This window comes from Procambarus clarkii, chromosome 13, assembly GCF_040958095.1.
Source record: "Procambarus clarkii isolate CNS0578487 chromosome 13, FALCON_Pclarkii_2.0, whole genome shotgun sequence".
Lineage (NCBI taxonomy): Eukaryota > Metazoa > Arthropoda > Malacostraca > Decapoda > Cambaridae > Procambarus > Procambarus clarkii.
This window is the reverse complement of record NC_091162.1, coordinates 21,813,608-21,838,299: the sequence shown is the minus strand read 5'-3', so window position 1 is coordinate 21,838,299 and position 24,692 is coordinate 21,813,608. Positions and strand designations below refer to the sequence as shown.

Here is a 24,692-nt window from a genome sequence, read left to right as displayed (position 1 = left end):
GTCGGGGTGACAGTGGTGGTAGTTGGCGTCGGAGTGACAGTGGTGGTAGTTGACGTTATGGTGACAGTGGTGGTAGTTGCCGGCGTGGTGACAGTTGTGGTAGTTGAAGTTGTAGTGACAATTGGCGTAGTTGTCGTTGTGTTGACTGTAGTGTTAATTAGAGTTTTGGTGGTAGTTGGCGTTGTGGTGATAGTTGTGGTAGCTAGCGTTGTGGTTACATTGGTGATAGTGGGCGTTGTGCTGGCAGTGTTGGTAGTTAGCGTTGAAGAAACAGTGGTGGTAGTTATCAATGTAGTGCTAGTGATAGTTCTTGTGTGTTCAGGGCTTGTTGTGATAGTGGTTGTCGTTGTGTTGTGTGGTGTCTTGGTACAGCAGACACAACCTGGTGTACACGGGGACGTATCAAAATTGGTCCCACATTTAATTGCTGCCATCTCTTTGGGAAAACATTTGGTTGTGCAACTTTTCTTACTGGCTACTAAATGTCTTTCGCTATGGCTGATAAAATGGCACTCTTTATGTGTCTTGGTGGTTGTCGTTGTTGTACTAGTGGTTGTGGTTGTTGATGTTGTGCTGGTGGTTGTTGCTGTCGTTGTTGTACTAGTGGTTGTTGTTGATGTTGTGCTGGTGGTTGTGGTTGTTGATGTTGTGCTGGTGGTTGTTGATGTTGTACTAGTGGTTGTTGTTGTTGATGTTGTGCTGGTGGTTGTGGTTGTTGATGTTGTGCTGGTGGTTGTTGATGTTGTACTAGTGGTTGTTGTTGTTGATGATGTACTGGTGGTTGTGGTTGTTGATGTTGTACTGGTAGTTGTGGTTGTTGATGTTGTACTAGTCGTTGTACTGGACGTTGTGATGGCAGTAGTGGTAGTTGGCATTGTTGTGACATTGGTGGTAGTTGGCGTTCTGATGACAGTGGTGGTAGTTGGCGTTGTGGTGACGGTTGTGGTAGTTGGCATTGTTGTGACAGTGGCGGTAGTGTGCGTTGTAGTGACAGTTGTGGTAGTTGGCGTTGTAGTGACAGTGGTGGTAGTTGGCGTTGTGATGACAATCGTGGTAGTTGGCGTTGTAGTGACAGTTGTGGTAGTTGGCGTTGTGGTGACAGTTGTGTTAGTTGGCGTTGTGGTGACAGTGATGGTAATTGGCGTTGTAGTGACAGTGGTGGTAGTTGATGTTATGGTGACAGTGGTGGTAGTTGGCGTCGTGGTGACAGTTGTGGTAGTTGATGTTGTAGTCACAGTTGTGGTAGTTGGCGTTGTAGTGACAGTGGTGGTAGTTAGCGTTGTGGTGACAGTTCTGGTAGTTTGTGTTGTGGTGACAGTGGTGGTAGTTTGCGTTGTGTTGACAATGGTGGTAGTTGGCGTTGTGGTGACAGTGTAGGTAGTTGGCATTGTGGTGACAGTGTTGGTATTTGGCGTTGTGGTGACAGTGGTGGTAGTTTGCGTTTTAGTAATAATGGTCGTAGTTTTCGTCTGGGTGACAGTGGTGGTAGTTGGCGTCGGGGTGACAGTGGTGGTAGTTGGCGTCGGGGTGACAGTGGTGGTATTTGACGTTATGGTGACAGTGGTGGTAGTTGGCGTCGTGGTGACAGTTGTGGTAGTTGAAGTTGTAGTGACAGTTGGCGTAGTTGTCTTTGTGTTGACTGTAGTGTTAATAAGAGTTTTGGTGGTAGTTGGCGTTGTGGTGATAGTTGTGGTAGTTTCCGTTGGGGTGACAGTGGTGTTAGCTAGCGTTGTGGTTACATTGGTGATAGTGGGCGTTGTGCTGGCAGTGTTGGTAGTTAGCGTTGTAGAAACAGTGGTGGTAGTGATCAATGTAGTGCTAGTGATAGTTCTTGTGTGTTCAGGGCTTGTTGTGATAGTGGTTGTCGTTGTGTTGTGTTGTGTCTTGGTACAGCAGACACAACCTGGTGTACACGGTGACGTATCAAAATTGTTCCCACATTTAATTGCTGCCATCTCTTTGGGAAAACATTTGGTTGTGCATCTTTTCTTACTAGCGACTAAATGTCTTTCTCTGTGGCTGATAAAATGGCACTCTTTATGTGTCTTGGTGGTTGTCGTTGTTGTACTAGTGGTTGTGGTTGTTGATGTTGTGCTGGTTGTTGTTGTTGTCGTTGTTGTACTAGTGGTTGTTGTTGTTGATGTTGTGCTGGTGGTTGTGGTTGTTGATGTTGTGCTGGTGGTTGTTGATGTTGTACTAGTGGTTGTGGTTGTTGATGTTGTGCTGGTGGTTGTGGTTGTTGATGTTGTGCTGGTGGTTGTTGATGTTGTACTAGTACTTGTTGTTGTTGATGATGTACTGGTGGTTGTGGTTGTTGATGTTGTACTGGTAGTTGTGGTTGTTGATGTTGTACTAGTGGTTGTACTGGACGTTGTGATGGCAGTAGTGGTAGTTGGCATTGTTGTGACATTGGTGGTAGTTGGCGTTCTAATGACAGTGGGGGTAGTTGGCGTTGTGCTGACGGTTGTGGTAGTTGGCATTGTTGTGACAGTGGCGGTAGTGTGCGTTGTAGTGACAGTTGTGGTAGTTGGCGTTGTAGTGACTGTGGTGGTAGTTGGCGTTGTGATGACAATCGTGGTAGTTGGCGTTATAGTGACAGTTGTGGTAGTTGGCGTTGTGGTGACAGTTGTGTTAGTTGGCGTTGTAGTGACAGTGGTGGTAATTGGCGTTGTAGTGACAGTGGTGGTAGTTAACGTTATGGTGACAGTGGTGGTAGTTGGCGTCGTGGTGACAGTTGTGGTAGTTGATGTTGTAGTCACAGTGGTGGTAGTTGGCGTTGTAGTGACAGTGGTGGTAGTTAGCGTTGTGGTGACAGTTCTGGTAGTTTGTGTTGTGGTGACAGTGGTGGTAGTTTGCATTGTGTTGACAATGGTGGTAGTTGGCGTTGTGGTGACAGTGTAGGTAGTTGGCATTGTGGTAACAGTGTTGGTATTTGGCGTTGTGGTAGTGGTGGTAGTTGGCGTTTTATTAATAATGGTCGTAGTTTTCGTCTGGGTGACAGTGGTGGTAGTTGGCGTCGGGGTGACAGTGGTGGTAGTTGGCGTCGGGGTGATAGTGGTGGTAGTTGACGTTATGGTGACAGTGGTGGTAGTTGGCGTCGTGGTGACAGTTGTGGTAGTTGAAGTTGTAGTGACAGTTGGCGTAGTTGTCGTTGTGTTGACTGTAGTGTTAATTAGAGTTTTGGTGGTAGTTGGCGTTGTGGTGATAGTTGTGGTAGTTTCCGTTGGGGTGACAGTGGTGGTAGCTAGCGTTGGGGTTACATTGGTGAAAGTGGGCGTTGTGCTGGCAGTGTTGGTAGTTAGCGTTGTAGAAACAGTGGTGGTAGTGATCAATGTAGTGCTAGTGATAGTTCTTGTGTGTTCAGAGCTTGTTGTGATAGTGGTTGTCGTTTTGTTGTGTGGTGTCTTGGAACAGCAGACACAACCTGGTGTACACGGGGACGAATCAAAATTGTTCCCACATTTAATGGCTGCCATCTCTTTGGGAAAACATTTGGTTGTGCATGTTTTCCTGCCATGAATAAAATTGTGTTCGTCACTGTTAATAAATTGACACGCTTTATGTGTGGTCCTAGTGGTCGAAGTAGTTGTGGTAGTGGTAGTTGTCGAAGTAGTATTTCTGGTGGTAGTTGGCGTTGTGGTGGTAGTTGGAGTTGTGGTGAGAGTGTTAGTAGTTGGCGTTCTGGTGGTAGTTGGCGTTGTGATAACAATGGTCGTAGTTGGCGTTGTTTTGACAGTGAAGGTAGTTGGCGTTCTGGTGACAGTGTTAGTATTCAGCGTTGTGGTGGTATTTGGCGTTTGGGTGAAAGTGGTGATAGATGGCGTTGTGGTGACATTGGTGGTAGTTGGCGTTGAGGTGACAATAGTGGTAGTTGGGGATGTGGTTACAAAGGTAGTAGTTGGCGGTGGGCTGACGGTGATGGTAGTTGTCGGTGTGGTTACAGTGGTGATAGTTGGCGTTGTGGTGACAGTGGTGGTAGTTGGCGTTGTGGAGACAGTGGTGTAAGTTGGCGTTGTAGTTACAATGGTGGTAGTGTGCGTTGAGGTGACAGTGGTTGTAGATGGCGTTGTGGTGACAGTGGTGGTAGTTGGAGTTGTGGTTACAATGGTCGTAGTTGGCGTCGGGGTGACAGTGGTGGTAGTTTGCGTTGTGGTTACAACGGTGGTAGTGGGCGTTGTGGTGACAGTGGTGGTAGTTGACGTTAATATGGTAGTTGTCGTGTTGGTGATAGTGGTTGTAGTTGACGTTGTGGTGGTAGTTGGCGTTGCGATGGTAGTTGGCGTTGTGGTGACATTGTTGGCAGTTGGCGTTGTGATGGTATTTAGCGTTTTAGTGAAACTGGTGGTAGTTGGCAGTGTTATAACAGTGGTGGTTGTTGGCGTTGTGGTGACAGTCATGGTAGTTGGCATTGTTGAAACAATGGTGGTTGTTGGCGTTGTGGTGACAGTGGTGGTAGTTGGCGTTGTGGTTACAATGGTGGTAGTCGGCGTTGTGGTGACAGTGGTGGTAGTTGGCGGTGTGGTTACAATGGTGGTAGTTGGCGTTGTGGTGACAGTGGTGGTAGTTGGCGGTGTGGTTACAGTGGTGGTAGTTGGCGTTGTGGTGACAGTGGTAGTATTGGGCGTTATGGTGACAGTAGTGGTAATTGGTGTTGTGGTTACAATGCTGGAAGTTGACATTGGGGAGACAGTTGTGGAAGTTGGCGTTGTGGTGACAATGGGAGTATTTGGCGTTGTGGTAACAATAGTGGTAGTTGGCGTTGTGATAAGAATGGTGGTAGTTGGCGTTGTGCTGACAGTGGTGGAAATTGGCGTTGTGGTTACAATGGTCGTTGTTGGCTTTGCGGTGAAAGTTGTGGAAGTTTGCGTTGTGGTTACAATGGTGGTAGTTGGCGTTGTGGTTACAATGGTGGTAGTTGGCGTTGTGGTGACAGTGGTAGTATTTAGCGTTGTGGTGACAGTGGTGGTAGTTGGCGGTGTGGCTACTGTGGTGGTAGTTGGCGTTGTGGTTACAATGGTGGTAGTTGGCGTTGGGTTAACAGTGGTGATAGATGACGTTGTGCTGGCAGTGTTCGTAGTTAACGTTGTAGAGATAGTGGTGGTAGTTGGCTTTGTGGTAGAAATAAGTGTAGTGGTGACAGTGGTGGTAGTTGGCGTAATGACGACAGTGGTGGTAGTTGGTGTTGTGGTGACAGTGGTGGTAGTTGGCATTGTGGTTACAATTGTGGTAGTTGGCGTTGTGGTGACATTCGTGGTAGATAGCGGTGTGGTTACAGTGGTTGTAGTTGGCCTTGTGGAGACAGTGGTGGTATTTTGTGATGTGCTGACAGTGGTGGTAATTGGCGTTGTGGTGACACTTGTAGTAGATGGCGTTGTGGTGAGAGTGGTCATAGTTGGCGTTATGGTGAAAGTGGTGGTAGTTGGCGTTGTGGTTTCAATGGTGGTAGTTTGCGTTGGGGTGACAGTGGTAGTAATTAGCTTTGTGATGACAATGGTGGTAGTTGGTGTTGTGGTGACAGTGTTGGTAGTTGTCGTTGGGGTGACAATTGTGGTAGTTTGCGTTGTAGTTACAGTAGTGATAGTTGGCGTTGTGGTTACAGTGGTGATAGTTGGCGTTGTGGTGACAGTTGTGGTATTTGGCGTTGTGGTGACAGTGGTGGTAGTTGGCGATGTTTTGACAGTTGTGGTAGGTTGCGTTAGGGTGACAGTGGTGGTAGTTGGCGTTGGGGTGACAATGGTGGCAGTTGTCGTTGTGATGCTAGTAATGGTAGTTGTGTGTTCATGGCTGGTTGTGATAGTGGTTATCGTTGTGTTGTGTGGTGTCTTGGTACAGCAGACACAACCATGTGTACACGGGGACGTATCAAAATTGTTTCCACATTTAATGGCTGCCATCTCTTTGGGAAAACATTTGGTTGTGCATCTTTTCCTATCATGAATATAATGATGGTCGTCGCTGTTGATAAAGCGACACGTTTTATGTGTGGTACTAGTGGTCGAGGTAGTTGTGGTGGTGGTAGTTGTCGAAGAACAATTTGTGGTGGTAGTTGGCGTTGTGGTGGTAGTTGGAGTTGTGGTGAGAGTGTTGGTAGTTGGCGTAATGATGACAGTGGTGGTAGTTGGTGTTGTTTTGACAGAGGTGGTAGTTGGCGGTGTGGTTACAGTGGTGGTAGTTGGCGTTGTGGTGAAGGTGGTGGTAGTTTGCGTTGTGGTGACAGTTGTCATAGTTGGCGTTGTGGTTACAATGGTGGTAGTTGGCGTTGGTGTGACAGTTGTGGAAGTTGGCGTTGAGGTGACAGTGGTAGTATTGGGCGTTGTGGTGACAGTGGTGGTAGTTAGCGTTGTGGTGACAGTGGTGGTAGTTGGCGTTGTGGTTACAATGGTGGTAGTTGGCGTTGTGGTGACAGTGGTGGTAGTTGGCGTTGTGGTTACAATGGTGGTAGTTGGTGTTATGGTTACAATCGTGGTAGTTGGTGTTGTGGAGACAGTTGTGGTAGTTGGCGTTGAGGTTACAATGGTCATAGTTGGCGTTGGGGTGACAGTGGTGGTAGTTGGCGTTTGGGTGACACTGGTAGTAGTTAGCGTTTTGGAGACAGTTGTGGTAGTTGGCGTTGTGGTTACAATGGTCATAGTTGGCGTTGGGGTAACAGTGGTGGTAGTTGGCGTTGTGGGGAGAGTGGTGGTAGTTGGCGTTGTGGTGAGAGTGGTGGTAGTTGGCAGTGTGGTTGCAGTGGTGGTAGTTGGCGTTGGGGTGACAGTAGTAGTAGTTTGCATTGTGGAGACAGTTGTGGTAGTTGGCGTTGTGGTTTCAATGGTCATAGTTGGCGTTGGGGTGACAGTGGTGGTATTTGGCGTTGTGGGGAGAGTGATGTTAGTTGGTGTTGTGGTGACAGTGGTGGTAGTTGCCATTGAGGTGACAATTGTGTAAGTTGGGGTTGTGGTTACAGTGGTGATAGTATGCGTTGTGGTTAATGTGATGATAGTTGGCGTTGTGGTGACAGTTGTGGTATTTGGCGTTGTGGTGACAGTGGTGGTACTTGGCGATGTTTTGACAGTTGTATAAGGTTGCGTTAGGGTTTCAGTGGTGGTAGTTGGCGTTGGGGTGACAGTGGTGGCAGTTGTCGTTGTGATGCTAGTAATGGTAGTTGTGTGTTCAGGGCTTGTTATGGTAGTGGTTATCGTTGTGTTGTGTGGTGTCTTGGTACAGCATACACACCCTGGTGTACACAGGGACGAATCAAAATTGTTTCCACATTTAATGGCTGCCATCTCTTTGGGAAAGCATTTGGTTGTGCATCTTTTCCTGCCATGAACAAAATTGTGTTCGTCGCTGTTGATAAAGTGACACGTTTTATGTGTGGTACTAGTGGTCGAGGTAGTTGTGGTGGTGGTAGTTGTCGAAGAACAATTTGTGGTGGTAGTTGGCGTTGTGGTGGTAGTTGGAGTTGTGGTGAGAGTGTTGGTAGTTGGCGTACTGGTTGTAGTTGGTGTTGTGATAACATTGGTCGTAGTTGGCGTTGTTTTGAAAGTGAAGGTTGTTGACGTTCTGGTGACAGTGTTAGTATTTGGCGTTGTGGTGGTATTTGACGTTTGGTTGACAATGGTGGTAGTTGGCGTTGTGGTTACATTGGTGGTAGTTGGCGTTGTGGTTACAATGGAGGTAGTTGATATTGTCATCACAGTGGTGGTAGTGTGCGATGTGGTTACAGTGGTGATAGTTGGCATTGCGGTTACAGTGGTAATATTTTGTAATGTGCTGACATTTGTAGTAGATGGCGTTGTGGTGACAGTTGTGGTAGTAGGCGTTGTGGTTACAGTGGTCGTAGTTGGCGTTCGGGTGACAGTGATCGTAGTTGGCGTTATGGTGAGAGTGGTGGTAGTTGGCGTTATGGTGAAAGTGGTGGTAGTTGGCGTTGTGGTTTCAATGGTGGTAGTTGGCGTTGAGGTGACATTGGTAGTAGTTGGCGTTGTGGTTACAATTGTGGTAGTTGGCGTTGGGGTGACTGTGGTGGTAGTTTGCTTTGTGGTGACAGTTGTCATAGTTGGCGTTGTGGTTACAATGGTGGTAGGTGGCGTTGGTGTGACAGTTGTGGAAGTTGGCGTTGGGGTGACAGTAGTAGTATTGGGCGTTGTGGTGACAGTGGTGGTAGTTGGCGTTGTGGTGACAGTGGTGGTAGTTGGCGTTGTGGTGACAATGGTGGTAGTTGGCGTTGTGGTTACAATGGTGGTAGTTGGCGTTGGGGTGACAGTGGTAGTAGTTTGCGTTGTGGAGACAGTTGTGGTAGATGGCGTTGTAGTTACAATGGTCATAGGTGACGTTGGGGTGACAGTGGTGGTATTTGGCGTTGTGGGGAGAGTGGTGTTAGTTGGTGTTGTAGTGGCATTGGTGGTAGTTGCCGTAGAGGTGACAATTGTGGTAGTTGGCGTTGTGGTTACAGTGGTGATAGTGTGCGTTGTGGTTAATGTGGTGATAGTTGGCGTTGTAGTGACAGTTGTGGTATTTGGCGTTGTGGTGACAGTGGTGGTAGTTGGCGATGTTTTGACAGTTGTATAAGGTTGCGTTAGGGTTTCAGTGGTGGTAGTTGGCGTTGTTTTGAAAGTGGAGATTGTTGAAGTTCTGGTGACAGTGTTAGTATTTAGCGTTGTGGTGGTATTTGACGTTTGGTTGACAATGGTGGTAGTTGGCGTTGTGGTTACAATGGTGGTAGTTGGCGTTAGGGTGACAGTGGTGGTAGTTAGCTTTGTGGTAGAAATAGGTGTAGTGGTGACAGTGGTGGTATTTGGCGTAATGATGACAGTGGTGGTAGTTGGTGTTGTGGTGACAGTGGTGGTAGTTGGCGTTGTGGTTACAATGGTGGTAGTTGGCGTTGTGGTGACAGTGGTGGTAGTTGGCAATGTGGTTACAGTGGTGGTAGTTGGCGTTGTGGTGACATTGGTGTTAGTTTTCGTTGTTGTGACAGTGGTGGTAGTTGGCGTTGGGGTGACAGTGGTAGTTGATGGCGTTGTGGTGACAGTGATGGTAGTTGGCGTTGTGGTGACAGTGATGGTAGTTGGCGTTGTGGTGACAGAAGTGGTAGTTGGTGTTATGTTTACAATGGTGGTAGTTGGCGTTGGGGTGACAGATTTGGAAGTTGGCGTTGTGGTGACAGTGGTAGTATTTAGCGTTGTGTTAACAGTGGTGGGACTTCGCGTTGTGGTAACAGTGGTGGTAGTTGATGTTGTCATCACAGTGGTGGTAGTTTGCGATGTGGTTACAGTGGTGGTAGTTGGCATTGTGGTTACAGTGGTAATATTTTGTGATGTGCTGACAGTTATATTAGATGGCGTTGTGGTGACAGTTGTGGTAGTTGGCGTTGTGGTTACAATGGTCGTAGTTGGCGTTGGGGTGGCAGTGTTAGTATTTAGCGTTGTGGTGACAGTGGTGGAAGATGGAGTTGTGGTTACAATAGTGGTGATTTCAGTGGTGGTAGTTGGCGTCGTGATTTCAGTGGTGGTAGTTGGCGTTGTGGTAACAGTTGTGGAATTTGCCGTTGGGGTGACAGTGGTAGTAGTTGGCATTGTTGTGACAGAGGTGGTAGTTGGCAATGTGGTGGAAATAAGTTTAGTGGTGACAGTCATGGTAGTTGGCGTAATGATGACAGTGGTTGTAGTTGGTGTTGTGGTGACAGTGGTGGTAGTTGGCGTTGTAATAACAATGGTCGTAGTTTGCGTTATGACAGTGGAGGCTGTTGGCTTTGTGGTGGAAATAGGTGTAGCGTTGACAGTAGTTGTAGTTGGCGTAATGATAACAGTGGTGGTAGTTGGTGTTGTGGTGACAGAGGTGGTATTTGGCGTTGTGGTGAATGTGGTGGTAGTTGGCGTTGTGGTGAAAGTGGTAGTAGTTGGTGTTGTGGTTACAATGGTGGTAGTTGGCGTTGTGGAGACAGTTGTGGTAGTTGGCGTTGTGGAGACAGTTGTGGTAGTTGGCGTTGTGGTTACAATTGTCGTAGTTAGCGTTGGGGTGAGAGTGGTGGTAGTTGGCATTGTGGTGAGAGTGGTGGTAGTTGGCGTTGTGGAGAAAGTGGTGGTAGTTGGCGTTGTGATTTCAATGGTGGTAGTTAGCGTTGGGGTGACAGTGGTGGTAGTTTCCGTTGAGGTGACAATTGTGGTAGTTGGCGTTGTGGTTAATGTGGTGATAGTTGGCGTTGTGGTGAAAGTTGTGGTATTTGGCGTTGTGGTGACAGTGGTGGTAGTTGGCGATGTTTTGACAGTTGTGGTTGGTTGCGTTAGGGTGACAATGGTGGTAGATGGCGTTGTGATGCTAGTAATGGTAATTGTGTGTTCAGGGCTTGTTGTTGTGGTGGTTATCATTGTGTTGTGTTGTGTCTTGGTACAGCAGACACAACCTGGTGTACACGGGGACGTATCAAAATTGTTTCCACATTTAATGGCTGCCATCTCTTTGGGAAAACATTTGGTTGTGCATCTTTTCCTACCAAGAATAAAATGGCGCTCGTCACTGTTGATAAAGTGACACACTTTATGTGTGATACTAATAGTCGAAGTTGTTATTGGGGTGGTGGTGGTTGTTGTCGAAGTAGTGGTGGTTAAAGTTGTCGATAAAATGCTGGTGGTGGTAGTGGTCAATGTACTACTAGTGGTGGTAGTTGTTGAAGTAGTACTTGTGTTGTTAGTTGTTGGTATGGTGGTTGTGGTGATCGATGTAGTGCTGGTGGTTGTATTAGTCGATGTAGTACTAGTGATTGTAGTGGTCGATGTACTGCCAGTTGGTGTAGTTGTCGATGATGTCTTGGAGGTTCTCCTGGTCGATGTAGTGCTGATGGTAGTCGATGTAGTGCTGGTGGTAGTCGATGTAGTGCTGGTGGTAGTCGATGTCGTGCTGGGGGTGGTAGTAATCGATGTAGTACTAGTGGTGGCAGTTGTCGATGTAGTGCTAGTGGTGGTAGTGGTCGATGTAATGGTGGAAGTGGTCGATGTTGTGGTGGTAGTGGTTGATGTGCTGGTGGATAAAGTGCTAGAGATAGTAGTTGTCGATTCTGGGCTTGTTGTGGTAGAGGTTATCGTTGTGTTGTGTTGTGTCTTGGTACAGCAGACACAACCTGGTGTACACGGAGATGTATCAAAATTGTTTCTACATTTAATGGCTGCCATCTCTTTAGGAATACATTTGGTTATGCATCTTTTCTTACCATGAATAAAATGGTGCTCGTCACTGTCGTTAAAGTGACAAGCTTTATGTGTGACACTAGTGGTCGAAGTAGGTATTGGGGTGGTGGTGGTTGTTATCGAAGTAGTAGTTGTGGTGGTAGTTGTCGAAGGAGTAGTGGTTGAAGTTGTCGATGAAATGCTGGTGGTGGTAGTGGTCAATGTACTACTAGTGGTGGTAGTTGTTGAAGTAGTACTTGTGGTGTTAGTTGTTGGTATGGTGGTTGTGGTGATCGATGTAGTGCTGGTGGTTGTATTAGTCGATGTAGTACTAGTGATCGTAGTGGTCGATGTACTGCCAGTTAGTGTAGTGGTCGATGATGTCTTGGAGGTTCTCCTGGTCGATGTAGTGCTGGTGGTAGTCGATGTAGTGCTGGTGGTAGTCGATGTAGTGCTAGTGGTAGTCGATGTCGTGCTGGGGGAGGTAGTAATCGATGTAGTACTAGTGGTAGCATTTGTCGAAGTAGTGCTAGTGGTGGTAGTGGTCGATGCAATGGTGGAAGTGGTCGATGTTGTGGTGGTAGTGGTCGATGTGCTGGTGGATAAAGTGCTAGAGATAGTAGTTGTCGATTCTGGGCTTGTTGTGGTAGAGGTTATCGTTGTGTTGTGTTGTGTCTTGGTACAGCAGACACAACCTGGTGTACACGGAGATGTATCAAAATTGTTTCCACATTTAATGGCTGCCATCTCTTTAGGAATACATTTGGTTATGCATCTTTTCTTACCATGAATAAAATGGTGCTCGTCACTGTCGATAAAGTGACAAGCTTTATGTGTGGTACTAGTGGTCGAAGTAGTTATTGTGATGGTGGTGGTGGTTGTTGTCGAAGTAGTAGTTGTGGTTGTAGTTGTCGAAGTAGTGGTGGTTGATGTTGTCGATGAAATGCTGGTGGTGGAGGTGGTCAATGTACTGCTAGTGGTGGTAGTTGTTGAAGTAGTACTTGTGGTGTTAGTTGTTGGTATGGTGGTTGTGGTGATCGATGTAGTGCTGGTGGTTGTATTAGTCGATGTAGTACTAGTGATTGTAGTGCTCGATGTACTGCCAGTTGGTGTAGTGGTCGATGATGTCTTGGAGGTTCTCCTGGTCGATGTAGTGCTGGTGGTAGTCGATGTAGTGTTGGTGGTAGTCGATGTAGTGCTGGTGGTAGTCGATGTCGTGCTGGCGGTGGTAGTAATCGATGTAGTACTAGTGGTGGCAGTTGTCGATGTAGTGCTAGTGGTGGTAGTGGTCGATGTAATGGTGGAAGTGGTCGATGTTGTGGTGGTAGTGGTTGATGTGCTGGTGGATAAAGTGCTAAAGATAGTAGTTGTCGATTCTGGGCTTGTTGTGGTAGAGGTTATCGTTGTGTTGTGTTGTGTCTTGGTACAGCAGACACAACCTGGTGTACACGGAGATGTATCAAAATTGTTTCCACATTTAATGGCTGCCATCTCTTTAGGAATACATTTGGTTATGCATCTTTTCTTACCATGAATAATATGGTGCTCGTCACCGTTGATAAAGTGACAAGCTTTATGTGTGGTACTAGTGGTCGAAGTTGTTATTGTGGTGGTGGTGGTTGTTGTCGAAGTAGTAGTTGTGGTGGTAGTTGTCGAAGTAGTGGTGGTTGAAGTTGTCGATGAAATGCTGATGGTAGTAGTGGTCAATGTACTACTAGTGGTGGTAGTTGTTGAAGTAATACTTGTGGTGTTAGTTGTTGGTATTGTGGTTGTGGTGATCGATGTAGTGCTGGTGGTTGTATTAGTCGATGTAGTACTAGTGATTGTAGTGGTCGATGTACTGTCAGTTGGTGTAGTGGTCGATGATGTCTTGGAGGTTCTCCTGGTCGATGTAGTGCTGGTGGTAGTCGATGTAGTGCTGGTGGTAGTCGATGTCGTGCTGGAGGTGGTAGTAATCGATGTAGTACTAGTGGTGGCAGTTGTCGATGTAGTGCTAGTGGTGGTAGTGGTCGATGTAATGGTGGAAGTGGTCGATGTTGTGGTGATAGTGGTCGATGTGCTGGTGGATAAAGTGCTAGAGATAGTAGTTGTCGATTCTGGGCTTGTTGTGGTAGAGGTTATCGTTGTGTTGGGTTGTGTCTTGGTACAGCAGACACAACCTGGTGTACACGGAGATGAATCAAAATTGTTTCCACATTTAATGGCTGCCATCTCTTTAGGAATACATTTGGTTATGCATCTTTTCTTACCATGAATAATATGGTGCTCGTCACTGTTGATAAAGTGACAAGCTTTATGTGTTGCACTAGTGGTCCAAGTGGGTATTGGGGTGGTGGTGGTTGTTGTCGAAGTAGTAGTTGTGGTGGTAGTTGTCGAAGTAGTAGTGGTTGAAGTTGTCGATGATATGCTGGTAGTGGTAGTGGTCAATGTACTGCTAGTGGTGGTAGTTGTTGAAGTAGTTCTTGTGGTATTAGTTGTTGGTATGGTGGTTGTGGTGATCGATGTAGTGCTGGTGGTTGTATTAGTCGATGTAGTACTAGTGATTGTAGTGGTCGATGTACTGCCAGTTGGTGTAGTGGTCGATGATGTCTTGGAGGTTCTCCTGGTCGATGTAGTGCTGGTGGTGGTCGATGTAGTGCTGGTGGTAGTCGATGTAGTGCTGGTGGTAGTCGATGTCGTGCTGGGGGTGGTAGTAATCGAAGTAGTACTAGTGGTGGCAGTTGTCGATGTAGTGCTTGGAGTCGATGTAATGGTGGAAGTGGTCGATGTTGTGGTGGTAGTGGTCGATGTGCTGGTGGATAAAGTGCTAGAGATAGTAGTTGTCGATTCTGGGCTTGTTGTGGTAGAGGTTATCGTTATGTTGTGTTGTGTCTTGGTACAGCAGACACAACCTGGTGTACACGGAGATGTATCAAAATTGTTTCCACATTTAATGGCTGCCATCTCTTTAGGAATACATTTGGTTATGCATCTTTTCTTACCATGAATAAAATGGTGCTCGTCACTGTCGATAAAGTGACAAGCTTTATGTGTGGCACTAGTGGTCGAAGTAGGTATTGGGGTGGTGGTGGTTGTTGTCGAAGTAGTAGTTGTGGTGGTAGTTGTCGAAGTAGTAGTGGTTGAAGTTGTCGATGAAATGCTGGTGGTGGTAGTGGTTGAAGTTGTCGATGAAATGCTGGTGGTGGTAGTGGTCAATGTACTGCTAGTGGTAGTAGTTGTTGAAGTAGTACTTGTGGTGTTAGTTGTTGGTATGGTGGTTGTGGTGATCGATGTAGTGCTGGTGGTTGTATTAGTCGATGTAGTACTAGTGATTGTAGTGGTCGATGTACTGCCAGTTGGTGTAGTGGTCGATGATGTCTTGGAGGTTCTCCTGGTCGATGTAGTGCTGGTGGTAGTCGATGTAGTGCTGGTGGTATTCGATGTAGTGCTGGTGGTAGTCGATGTAGTGCTGGTGGTAGTCGATGTAGTGTTGGTGGTAGTCGATGTCGTGCTGGGGGTGGTAGTAATGGATGTAGTACTAGTGGTGGCAGTTGTCGATGTAATGCTAGTGGGGGTAGTGGTCGATGTAATAGTGGAAGTGGTCGATGTTGTGGTGGTAGTGGTCGATGTGCTGGTGGATAAAGTGCTAGAGATAGTAGTTGTCGATTCTGGGCTTGTTGTAGTAGAGGTTATCGTTGTGTTGTGTTGTGTCTTGGTACAGCAGACACAACCTGGTGTACACGGAGATGTATCAAAATTGTTTCCACATTTAGTGGCTGCCATCTCTTTAGGAATACATTTGGTTATGCATCTTTTCTTACCATGAATAAAATGGTGCTCGTCACTGTCGATAAAGTGACAAGCTTTATGTGTGGCACTAGTGGTCGAAGTAGGTATTGGGGTGGTGGTGGTTGTTGTCGAAGTAGTAGTTGTGGTGGTAGTTGTCGAAGAAGTAGTGGTTGAAGTTGTCGATGAAATGCTGGTGGTGGTAGTGGTTGAAGTTGTCGATGAAATGCTGGTGGTGGTAGTGATCAATGTACTGCTAGTGGTGGTAGTTGTTGAAGTAGTACTTGTGGTGTTAGTTGTTGGTAAGGTGGTTGTGGTGATCGATGTAGTGCTGGTGGTTGTATTAGTCGATGTAGTACTAGTGATTGTAGTGGTCGATGTACTGCCAGTTGGTGTAGTGGTCGATGATGTCTTGGAGGTTCTCCTGGTCGATGTAGTGCTGGTGGTAGTCGATGTAGTGCTGGTGGTAGTCGATGTAGTGCTGGTGGTAGTCGATGTAGTGTTGGTGGTTGTCGATGTCGTGCTGGGGGTGGTAGTAATCGATGTAGTACTAGTGGTGGCAGTTGTCGATGTAGTGCTAGTGGGGGTAGTGGTCGATGTAATGGTGGAAGTGGTCGATGTTGTGGTGGTAGTGGTCGATGTGCTGGTGGATAAAGTGCTAGAGATAGTAGTTGTCGATTCTGGGCTTGTTGTGGTAGAGGTTATCGTTGTGTTGTGTTGTGTCTTGGTACAGCAGACGCAACCTGGTGTACACGGAGATGTATCAAAATTGTTTCCACATTTAATGGCTGCCATCTCTTTAGGAATACATTTGGTTATGCATCTTTTCTTACCATGAATAAAATGGTGCTCGTCACTGTCGATAAAGTGACAAGCTTTATGTGTGGCACTAGTGGTCGAAGTAGATATTGGGGTGGTGGTGGTTGTTGTCGAAGTAGTAGTTGTGGTGGTAGTTGTCGAAGTAGTAGTGGTTGAAGTTGTCGATGAAATGCTGGTGGTGGTAGTGGTTGAAGTTGTCGATGAAATGCTGGTGGTGGTAGTGGTCAATGTACTGCTAGTGGTGGTAGTTGTTGAAGTAGTACTTGTGGTGTTAGTTGTTGGTATGGTGGTTGTGGTGATCGATGTAGTGCTGGTGGTTGTATTAGTCGATGTAGTACTAGTGATTGTAGTGGTCGATGTACTGCCAGTTGGTGTAGTGGTCGATGATGTCTTGGAGGTTCTCCTGGTCGATGTAGTGCTGGTGGTAGTCGATGTAGTGCTGGTGGTAGTCGATGTAGTGCTGGTGGTAGTCGATGTAGTGCTGGTGGTAGTCGATGTAGTGTTGGTGGTTGTCGATGTCGTGCTGGGGGTGGTAGCTAATCGATGTAGTACTAGTGGTGGCAGTTGTCGATGTAGTGCTAGTGGGGGTAGTGGTCGATGTAATGGTGGAAGTGGTCGATGTTGTGGTGGTAGTGGTCGATGTGCTGGTGGATAAAGTGCTAGAGATAGTAGTTGTCGATTCTGGGCTTGTTGTGGTAGAGGTTATCGTTGTGTTGTGTTGTGTCTTGGTACAGCAGACACAACCTGGTGTACACGGAGATGTATCAAAATTGTTTCCACATTTAATGGCTGCCATCTCTTTAGGAATACATTTGGTTATGCATCTTTTCTTACCATGAATAAAATGGTGCTCGTCACTGTCGATAAAGTGACAAGCTTTATGTGTGGCACTAGTGGTCGAAGTAGGTATTGGGGTGGTGGTGGTTGTTGTCGAAGTAGTAGTTGTGGTGGTAGTTGTCGAAGTAGTAGTGGTTGAAGTTGTCGATGAAATGCTGGTGGTGGTAGTGGTTGAAGTTGTCGATGAAATGCTGGTGGTGGTAGTGGTCAATGTACTGCTAGTGGTGGTAGTTGTTGAAGTAGTACTTGTGGTGTTAGTTGTTGGTATGGTGGTTGTGGTGATCGATGTAGTGCTGGTGGTTGTATTAGTCGATGTAGTACTAGTGATTGTAGTGGTCGATGTACTGCCAGTTGGTGTAGTGGTCGATGATGTCTTGGAGGTTCTCCTGGTCGATGTAGTGCTGGTGGTAGTCGATGTAGTGCTGGTGGTAGTCGATGTAGTGCTGGTGGTAGTCGATGTAGTGCTGGTGGTAGTCGATGTAGTGTTGGTGGTAGTCGATGTCGTGCTGGGGGTGGTAGTAATGGATGTAGTACTAGTGGTGGCAGTTGTCGATGTAGTGCTAGTGGGGGTAGTGGTCGATGTAATAGTGGAAGTGGTCGATGTTGTGGTGGTAGTGGTCGATGTGCTGGTGGATAAAGTGCTAGAGATAGTAGTTGTCGATTCTGGGCTTGTTGTGGTAGAGGTTATCGTTGTGTTGTGTTGTGTCTTGGTACAGCAGACACAACCTGGTGTACACGGAGATGTATCAAAATTGTTTCCACATTTAATGGCTGCCATCTCTTTAGGAATACATTTGGTTATGCATCTTTTCTTACCATGAATAAAATGGTGCTCGTCACTGTCGATAAAGTGACAAGCTTTATGTGTGGCACTAGTGGTCGAAGTAGGTATTGGGGTGGTGGTGGTTGTTGTCGAAGTAGTAGTTGTGGTGGTAGTTGTCGAAGTAGTAGTGGTTGAAGTTGTCGATGAAATGCTGGTGGTGGTAGTGGTTGAAGTTGTCGATGAAATGCTGGTGGTGGTAGTGGTCAATGTACTGCTAGTGGTGGTAGTTGTTGAAGTAGTACTTGTGGTGTTAGTTGTTGGTAAGGTGGTTGTGGTGATCGATGTAGTGCTGGTGGTTGTATTAGTCGATGTAGTACTAGTGATTGTAGTGGTCGATGTACTGCCAGTTGGTGTAGTGGTCGATGATGTCTTGGAGGTTCTCCTGGTCGATGTAGTGCTGGTGGTAGTCGATGTAGTGCTGGTGGTAGTCGATGTAGTGCTGGTGGTAGTCGATGTAGTGCTGGTGGTAGTCGATGTAGTGTTGGTGGTTGTCGATGTCGTGCTGGGGGTGGTAGTAATCGATGTAGTACTAGTGGTGGCAGTTGTCGATGTAGTGCTAGTGGGGGTAGTGGTCGATGTAATGGTGGAAGTGGTCGATGTTGTGGTGGTAGTGGTCGATGTGCTGGTGGATAAAGTGCTAGAGATAGTAGTTGTCGATTCTGGGCTTGTTGTGGTAGAGGTTATCGTTGTGTTGTGTTGTGTCTTGGTACAGCAGACACAACCTGGTGTACACGGAGATGTATCAAAATTGTTTCCACATTTAATGGCTGCCATCTCTTTAGGAATACATTTGGTTATGCATCTTTTCTTACCATGAATAAAATGGTGCTCGTCACTGTCGATAAAGTGACAAGCTTTATGTGTGGCACTAGTGGTCGAAGTAGGTATTGGGGTGGTGGTGGTTGTTGTCGAAGTAGTAGTTGTGGTGGTAGTTGTCGAAGTAGTAGTGGTTGAAGTTGTCGATGAAATGCTGGTGGTGGTAGTGGTTGAAGTTGTCGATGAAATGCTGGTGGTGGTAGTGGTCAATGTACTGCTAGTGGTGGTAGTTGTTGAAGTAGTACTTGTGGTGTTAGTTGTTGGTATGGTGGTTGTGGTGATCGATGTAGTGCTGGTGGTTGTATTAGTCGATGTAGTACTAGTGATTGTAGTGGTCGATGTACTGCCAGTTGGTGTAGTGGTCGATGATGTCTTGGAGGTTCTCCTGGTCGATGTAGTGCTGGTGGTAGTCGATGTAGTGCTGGTGGTAGTCGATGTAGTGCTGGTGGTAGTCGATGTAGTGCTGGTGGTAGTCGATGTAGTGTTGGTGGTAGTCGATGTCGTGCTGGGGGTGGTAGTAATCGGATGTAGTACTAGTGGTGGCAGTTGTCGATGTAGTGCTAGTGGGGGTAGTGGTCGATGTAATTAGTGGAAGTGGTCGATGTTGTGGTGGTAGTGGTCGATGTGCTGGTGGATAAAGTGCTAGAGATAGTAGTTGTCGATTCTGGGCTTGTTGTGGTAGAGGTTATCGTTGTGTTGTGTTGTGTCTTGGTACAGCAGACACAACCTGGTGTACACGGAGATGTATCAAAATTGTTTCCACATTTAATGGCTGCCATCTCTTTAGGAATACATTTGGTTATGCATCTTTTCTTACCATGAATAAAATGGTGCTCGTCACTGTCGATAAAGTGACAAGCTTTATGTGTGGCACTAGTGGTCGAAGTAGGTATTGGGGTGGTGGTGGTTGTTGTCGAAGTAGTAGTTGTGGTGGTAGTTGTCGAAGTAGTAGTGGTTGAAGTTGTCGATGAAATGCTGGTGGTGGTAGTGGTTGAAGTTGTCGATGAAATGCTGGTGGTGGTAGTGGTCAATGTACTGCTAGTGGTGGTAGTTGTTGAAGTAGTACTTGTGGTGTTAGTTGTTGGTAAGGTGGTTGTGGTGATCGATGTAGTGCTGGTGGTTGTATTAGTCGATGTAGTACTAGTGATTGTAGTGGTCGATGTACTGCCAGTTGGTGTAGTGGTCGATGATGTCTTGGAGGTTCTCCTGGTCGATGTAGTGCTGGTGGTAGTCGATGTAGTGCTGGTGGTAGTCGATGTAGTGCTGGTGGTAGTCGATGTAGTGCTGGTGGTAGTCGATGTAGTGTTGGTGGTTGTCGATGTCGTGCTGGGGGTGGTAGTAATCGATGTAGTACTAGTGGTGGCAGTTGTCGATGTAGTGCTAGTGGGGGTAGTGGTCGATGTAATGGTGGAAGTGGTCGATGTTGTGGTGGTAGTGGTCGATGTGCTGGTGGATAAAGTGCTAGAGATAGTAGTTGTCGATTCTGGGCTTGTTGTGGTAGAGGTTATCGTTGTGTTGTGTTGTGTCTTGGTACAGCAGACACAACCTGGTGTACACGGAGATGTATCAAAATTGTTTCCACATTTAATGGCTGCCATCTCTTTAGGAATACATTTGGTTATGCATCTTTTCTTACCATGAATAAAATGGTGCTCGTCACTGTCGATAAAGTGACAAGCTTTATGTGTGGCACTAGTGGTCGAAGTAGGTATTGGGGTGGTGGTGGTTGTTGTCGAAGTAGTAGTTGTGGTGGTAGTTGTCGAAGTAGTAGTGGTTGAAGTTGTCGATGAAATGCTGGTGGTGGTAGTGGTTGAAGTTGTCGATGAAATGCTGGTGGTGGTAGTGGTCAATGTACTGCTAGTGGTGGTAGTTGTTGAAGTAGTACTTGTGGTGTTAGTTGTTGGTATGGTGGTTGTGGTGATCGATGTAGTGCTGGTGGTTGTATTAGTCGATGTAGTACTAGTGATTGTAGTGGTCGATGTACTGCCAGTTGGTGTAGTGGTCGATGATGTCTTGGAGGTTCTCCTGGTCGATGTAGTGCTGGTGGTAGTCGATGTAGTGCTGGTGGTAGTCGATGTAGTGCTGGTGGTAGTCGATGTAGTGCTGGTGGTAGTCGATGTAGTGTTGGTGGTAGTCGATGTCGTGCTGGGGGTGGTAGTAATGGATGTAGTACTAGTGGTGGCAGTTGTCGATGTAGTGCTAGTGGGGGTAGTGGTCGATGTAATAGTGGAAGTGGTCGATGTTGTGGTGGTAGTGGTCGATGTGCTGGTGGATAAAGTGCTAGAGATAGTAGTTGTCGATTCTGGGCTTGTTGTGGTAGAGGTTATCGTTGTGTTGTGTTGTGTCTTGGTACAGCAGACACAACCTGGTGTACACGGAGATGTATCAAAATTGTTTCCACATTTAATGGCTGCCATCTCTTTAGGAATACATTTGGTTATGCATCTTTTCTTACCATGAATAAAATGGTGCTCGTCACTGTCGATAAAGTGACAAGCTTTATGTGTGGCACTAGTGGTCGAAGTAGGTATTGGGGTGGTGGTGGTTGTTGTCGAAGTAGTAGTTGTGGTGGTAGTTGTCGAAGTAGTAGTGGTTGAAGTTGTCGATGAAATGCTGGTGGTGGTAGTGGTTGAAGTTGTCGATGAAATGCTGGTGGTGGTAGTGGTCAATGTACTGCTAGTGGTGGTAGTTGTTGAAGTAGTACTTGTGGTGTTAGTTGTTGGTAATGGTGGTTGTGGTGATCGATGTAGTGCTGGTGGTTGTATTAGTCGATGTAGTACTAGTGATTGTAGTGGTCGATGTACTGCCAGTTGGTGTAGTGGTCGATGATGTCTTGGAGGTTCTCCTGGTCGATGTAGTGCTGGTGGTAGTCGATGTAGTGCTGGTGGTAGTCGATGTAGTGCTGGTGGTAGTCGATGTAGTGCTGGTGGTAGTCGATGTAGTGTTGGTGGTAGTCGATGTCGTGCTGGGGGTGGTAGTAATCGATGTAGTACTAGTGGTGGCAGTTGTCGATGTAGTGCTAGTGGGGGTAGTGGTCGATGTAATGGTGGAAGTGGTCGATGTTGTGGTGGTAGTGGTCGATGTGCTGGTGGATAAAGTGCTAGAGATAGTAGTTGTCGATTCTGGGCTTGTTGTGGTAGAGGTTATCGTTGTGTTGTGTTGTGTCTTGGTACAGCAGACACAACCTGGTGTACACGGAGATGTATCAAAATTGTTTCCACATTTAATGGCTGCCATCTCTTTAGGAATACATTTGGTTATGCATCTTTTCTTACCATGAATAAAATGGTGCTCGTCACTGTCGATAAAGTGACAAGCTTTATGTGTGGCACTAGTGGTCGAAGTAGGTATTGGGGTGGTGGTGGTTGTTGTCGAAGTAGTAGTTGTGGTGGTAGTTGTCGAAGTAGTAGTGGTTGAAGTTGTCGATGAAATGCTGGTGGTGGTAGTGGTTGAAGTTGTCGATGAAATGCTGGTGGTGGTAGTGGTCAATGTACTGCTAGTGGTGGTAGTTGTTGAAGTAGTACTTGTGGTGTTAGTTGTTGGTATGGTGGTTGTGGTGATCGATGTAGTGCTGGTGGTTGTATTAGTCGATGTAGTACTAGTGATTGTAGTGGTCGATGTACTGCCAGTTGGTGTAGTGGTCGATGATGTCTTGGAGGTTCTCCTGGTCGATGTAGTGCTGGTGGTAGTCGATGTAGTGCTGGTGGTAGTCGATGTAGTGCTGGTGGTAGTCGATGTAGTGCTGGTGGTAGTCGATGTAGTGTTGGTGGTAGTCGATGTCGTGCTGGGGGTGGTAGTAATCGATGTAGTACTAGTGGTGGCAGTTGTCGATGTAGTGCTAGTGGGGGTAGTGGTCGATGTAATGGTGGAAGTGGTCGATGTTGTGGTGGTAGTGGTCGATGTGCTGGTGGATAAAGTGCTAGAGATAGTAGTTGTCGATTCTGGGCTTGTTGTGGTAGAGGTTATCGTTGTGTTGTGTTGTGTCTTGGTACAGCAGACACAACCTGGTGTACACGGAGATGTATCAAAATTGTTTCCACATTTAATGGCTGCCATCTCTTTAGGAATACATTTGGTTATGCATCTTTTCTTACCATGAATAAAATGGTGCTCGTCACTGTCGATAAAGTGACAAGCTTTATGTGTGGCACTAGTGGTCGAAGTAGGTATTGGGGTGGTGGTGGTTGTTGTCGAAGTAGTAGTTGTGGTGGTAGTTGTCGAAGTAGTAGTGGTTGAAGTTGTCGATGAAATGCTGGTGGTGGTAGTGGTTGAAGTTGTCGATGAAATGCTGGTGGTGGTAGTGGTCAATGTACTGCTAGTGGTGGTAGTTGTTGAAGTAGTACTTGTGGTGTTAGTTGTTGGTAATGGTGGTTGTGGTGATCGATGTAGTGCTGGTGGTTGTATTAGTCGATGTAGTACTAGTGATTGTAGTGGTCGATGTACTGCCAGTTGGTGTAGTGGTCGATGATGTCTTGGAGGTTCTCCTGGTCGATGTAGTGCTGGTGGTAGTCGATGTAGTGCTGGTGGTAGTCGATGTAGTGCTGGTGGTAGTCGATGTAGTGCTGGTGGTAGTCGATGTAGTGTTGGTGGTTGTCGATGTCGTGCTGGGGGTGGTAGTAATCGATGTAGTACTAGTGGTGGCAGTTGTCGATGTAGTGCTAGTGGGGGTAGTGGTCGATGTAATGGTGGAAGTGGTCGATGTTGTGGTGGTAGTGGTCGATGTGCTGGTGGATAAAGTGCTAGAGATAGTAGTTGTCGATTCTGGGCTTGTTGTGGTAGAGGTTATCGTTGTGTTGTGTTGTGTCTTGGTACAGCAGACACAACCTGGTGTACACGGAGATGTATCAAAATTGTTTCCACATTTAATGGCTGCCATCTCTTTAGGAATACATTTGGTTATGCATCTTTTCTTACCATGAATAAAATGGTGCTCGTCACTGTCGATAAAGTGACAAGCTTTATGTGTGGCACTAGTGGTCGAAGTAGGTATTGGGGTGGTGGTGGTTGTTGTCGAAGTAGTAGTTGTGGTGGTAGTTGTCGAAGTAGTAGTGGTTGAAGTTGTCGATGAAATGCTGGTGGTGGTAGTGGTTGAAGTTGTCGATGAAATGCTGGTGGTGGTAGTGGTCAATGTACTGCTAGTGGTGGTAGTTGTTGAAGTAGTACTTGTGGTGTTAGTTGTTGGTATGGTGGTTGTGGTGATCGATGTAGTGCTGGTGGTTGTATTAGTCGATGTAGTACTAGTGATTGTAGTGGTCGATGTACTGCCAGTTGGTGTAGTGGTCGATGATGTCTTGGAGGTTCTCCTGGTCGATGTAGTGCTGGTGGTAGTCGATGTAGTGCTGGTGGTAGTCGATGTAGTGCTGGTGGTAGTCGATGTAGTGCTGGTGGTAGTCGATGTAGTGTTGGTGGTAGTCGATGTCGTGCTGGGGGTGGTAGTAATCGATGTAGTACTAGTGGTGGCAGTTGTCAATGTAGTGCTAGTGGGGGTAGTGGTCGATGTATTAGTGGAAGTGGTCGATGTTGTGGTGGTAGTGGTCGATGTGCTGGTGGATAAAGTGCTAGAGATAGTAGTTGTCGATTCTGGGCTTGTTGTGGTAGAGGTTATCGTTGTGTTGTGTTGTGTCTTGGTACAGCAGACACAACCTGGTGTACACGGAGATGTATCAAAATTGTTTCCACATTTAATGGCTGCCATCTCTTTAGGAATACATTTGGTTATGCATCTTTTCTTACCATGAATAAAATGGTGCTCGTCACTGTCGATAAAGTGACAAGCTTTATGTGTGGCACTAGTGGTCGAAGTAGGTATTGGGGTGGTGGTGGTTGTTGTCGAAGTAGTAGTTGTGGTGGTAGTTGTCGAAGTAGTAGTGGTTGAAGTTGTCGATGAAATGCTGGTGGTGGTAGTGGTTGAAGTTGTCGATGAAATGCTGGTGGTGGTAGTGGTCAATGTACTGCTAGTGGTGGTAGTTGTTGAAGTAGTACTTGTGGTGTTAGTTGTTGGTAAGGTGGTTGTGGTGATCGATGTAGTGCTGGTGGTTGTATTAGTCGATGTAGTACTAGTGATTGTAGTGGTCGATGTACTGCCAGTTGGTGTAGTGGTCGATGATGTCTTGGAGGTTCTCCTGGTCGATGTAGTGCTGGTGGTAGTCGATGTAGTGCTGGTGGTAGTCGATGTAGTGCTGGTGGTAGTCGATGTAGTGCTGGTGGTAGTCGATGTAGTGTTGGTGGTAGTCGATGTCGTGCTGGGGGTGGTAGTAATCGATGTAGTACTAGTGGTGGCAGTTGTCGATGTAGTGCTAGTGGGGGTAGTGGTCGATGTAATAGTGGAAGTGGTCGATGTTGTGGTGGTAGTGGTCGATGTGCTGGTGGATAAAGTGCTAGAGATAGTAGTTGTCGATTCTGGGCTTGTTGTGGTAGAGGTTATCGTTGTGTTGTGTTGTGTCTTGGTACAGCAGACACAACCTGGTGTACACGGAGATGTATCAAAA

The 24,692-nt window shown here is 46.7% G+C and overlaps 2 protein-coding genes across 2 annotated transcripts in view; both read right to left on the bottom strand.

Moving 5' to 3' along the window:
- Positions 1-695: 695 nt before the first annotated feature.
- Positions 696-10,349, bottom strand: LOC138364390 (mucin-2-like; the record flags this gene model as incomplete). The annotated part of the gene is made up of 5 exons (XM_069324010.1): positions 9,093-10,349; positions 4,678-8,738; positions 2,760-4,338; positions 1,333-2,129; positions 696-840 (listed from the first exon to the last, which is right to left on the bottom strand). Coding segments are annotated over exons 1-5 (7,839 nt in total), but the record flags the coding sequence as incomplete, so codon positions are not given.
- An 8,174-nt stretch (positions 10,350-18,523) lies between these two features.
- The window catches only part of LOC123757085 (mucin-22-like), a 66,548-nt gene continuing 60,379 nt past the window's right edge, over positions 18,524-24,692 (bottom strand). The window contains exons 20-22 of the mRNA XM_069324009.1: positions 23,467-23,847; positions 20,378-20,569; positions 18,524-18,831 (exon numbers count right to left, since the gene is read on the bottom strand). Of these exons, the coding sequence (XP_069180110.1) occupies positions 18,524-18,831; positions 20,378-20,569; positions 23,467-23,847 (881 nt within the window). The remainder of the gene's footprint in view (positions 18,832-20,377; positions 20,570-23,466; positions 23,848-24,692) is intronic.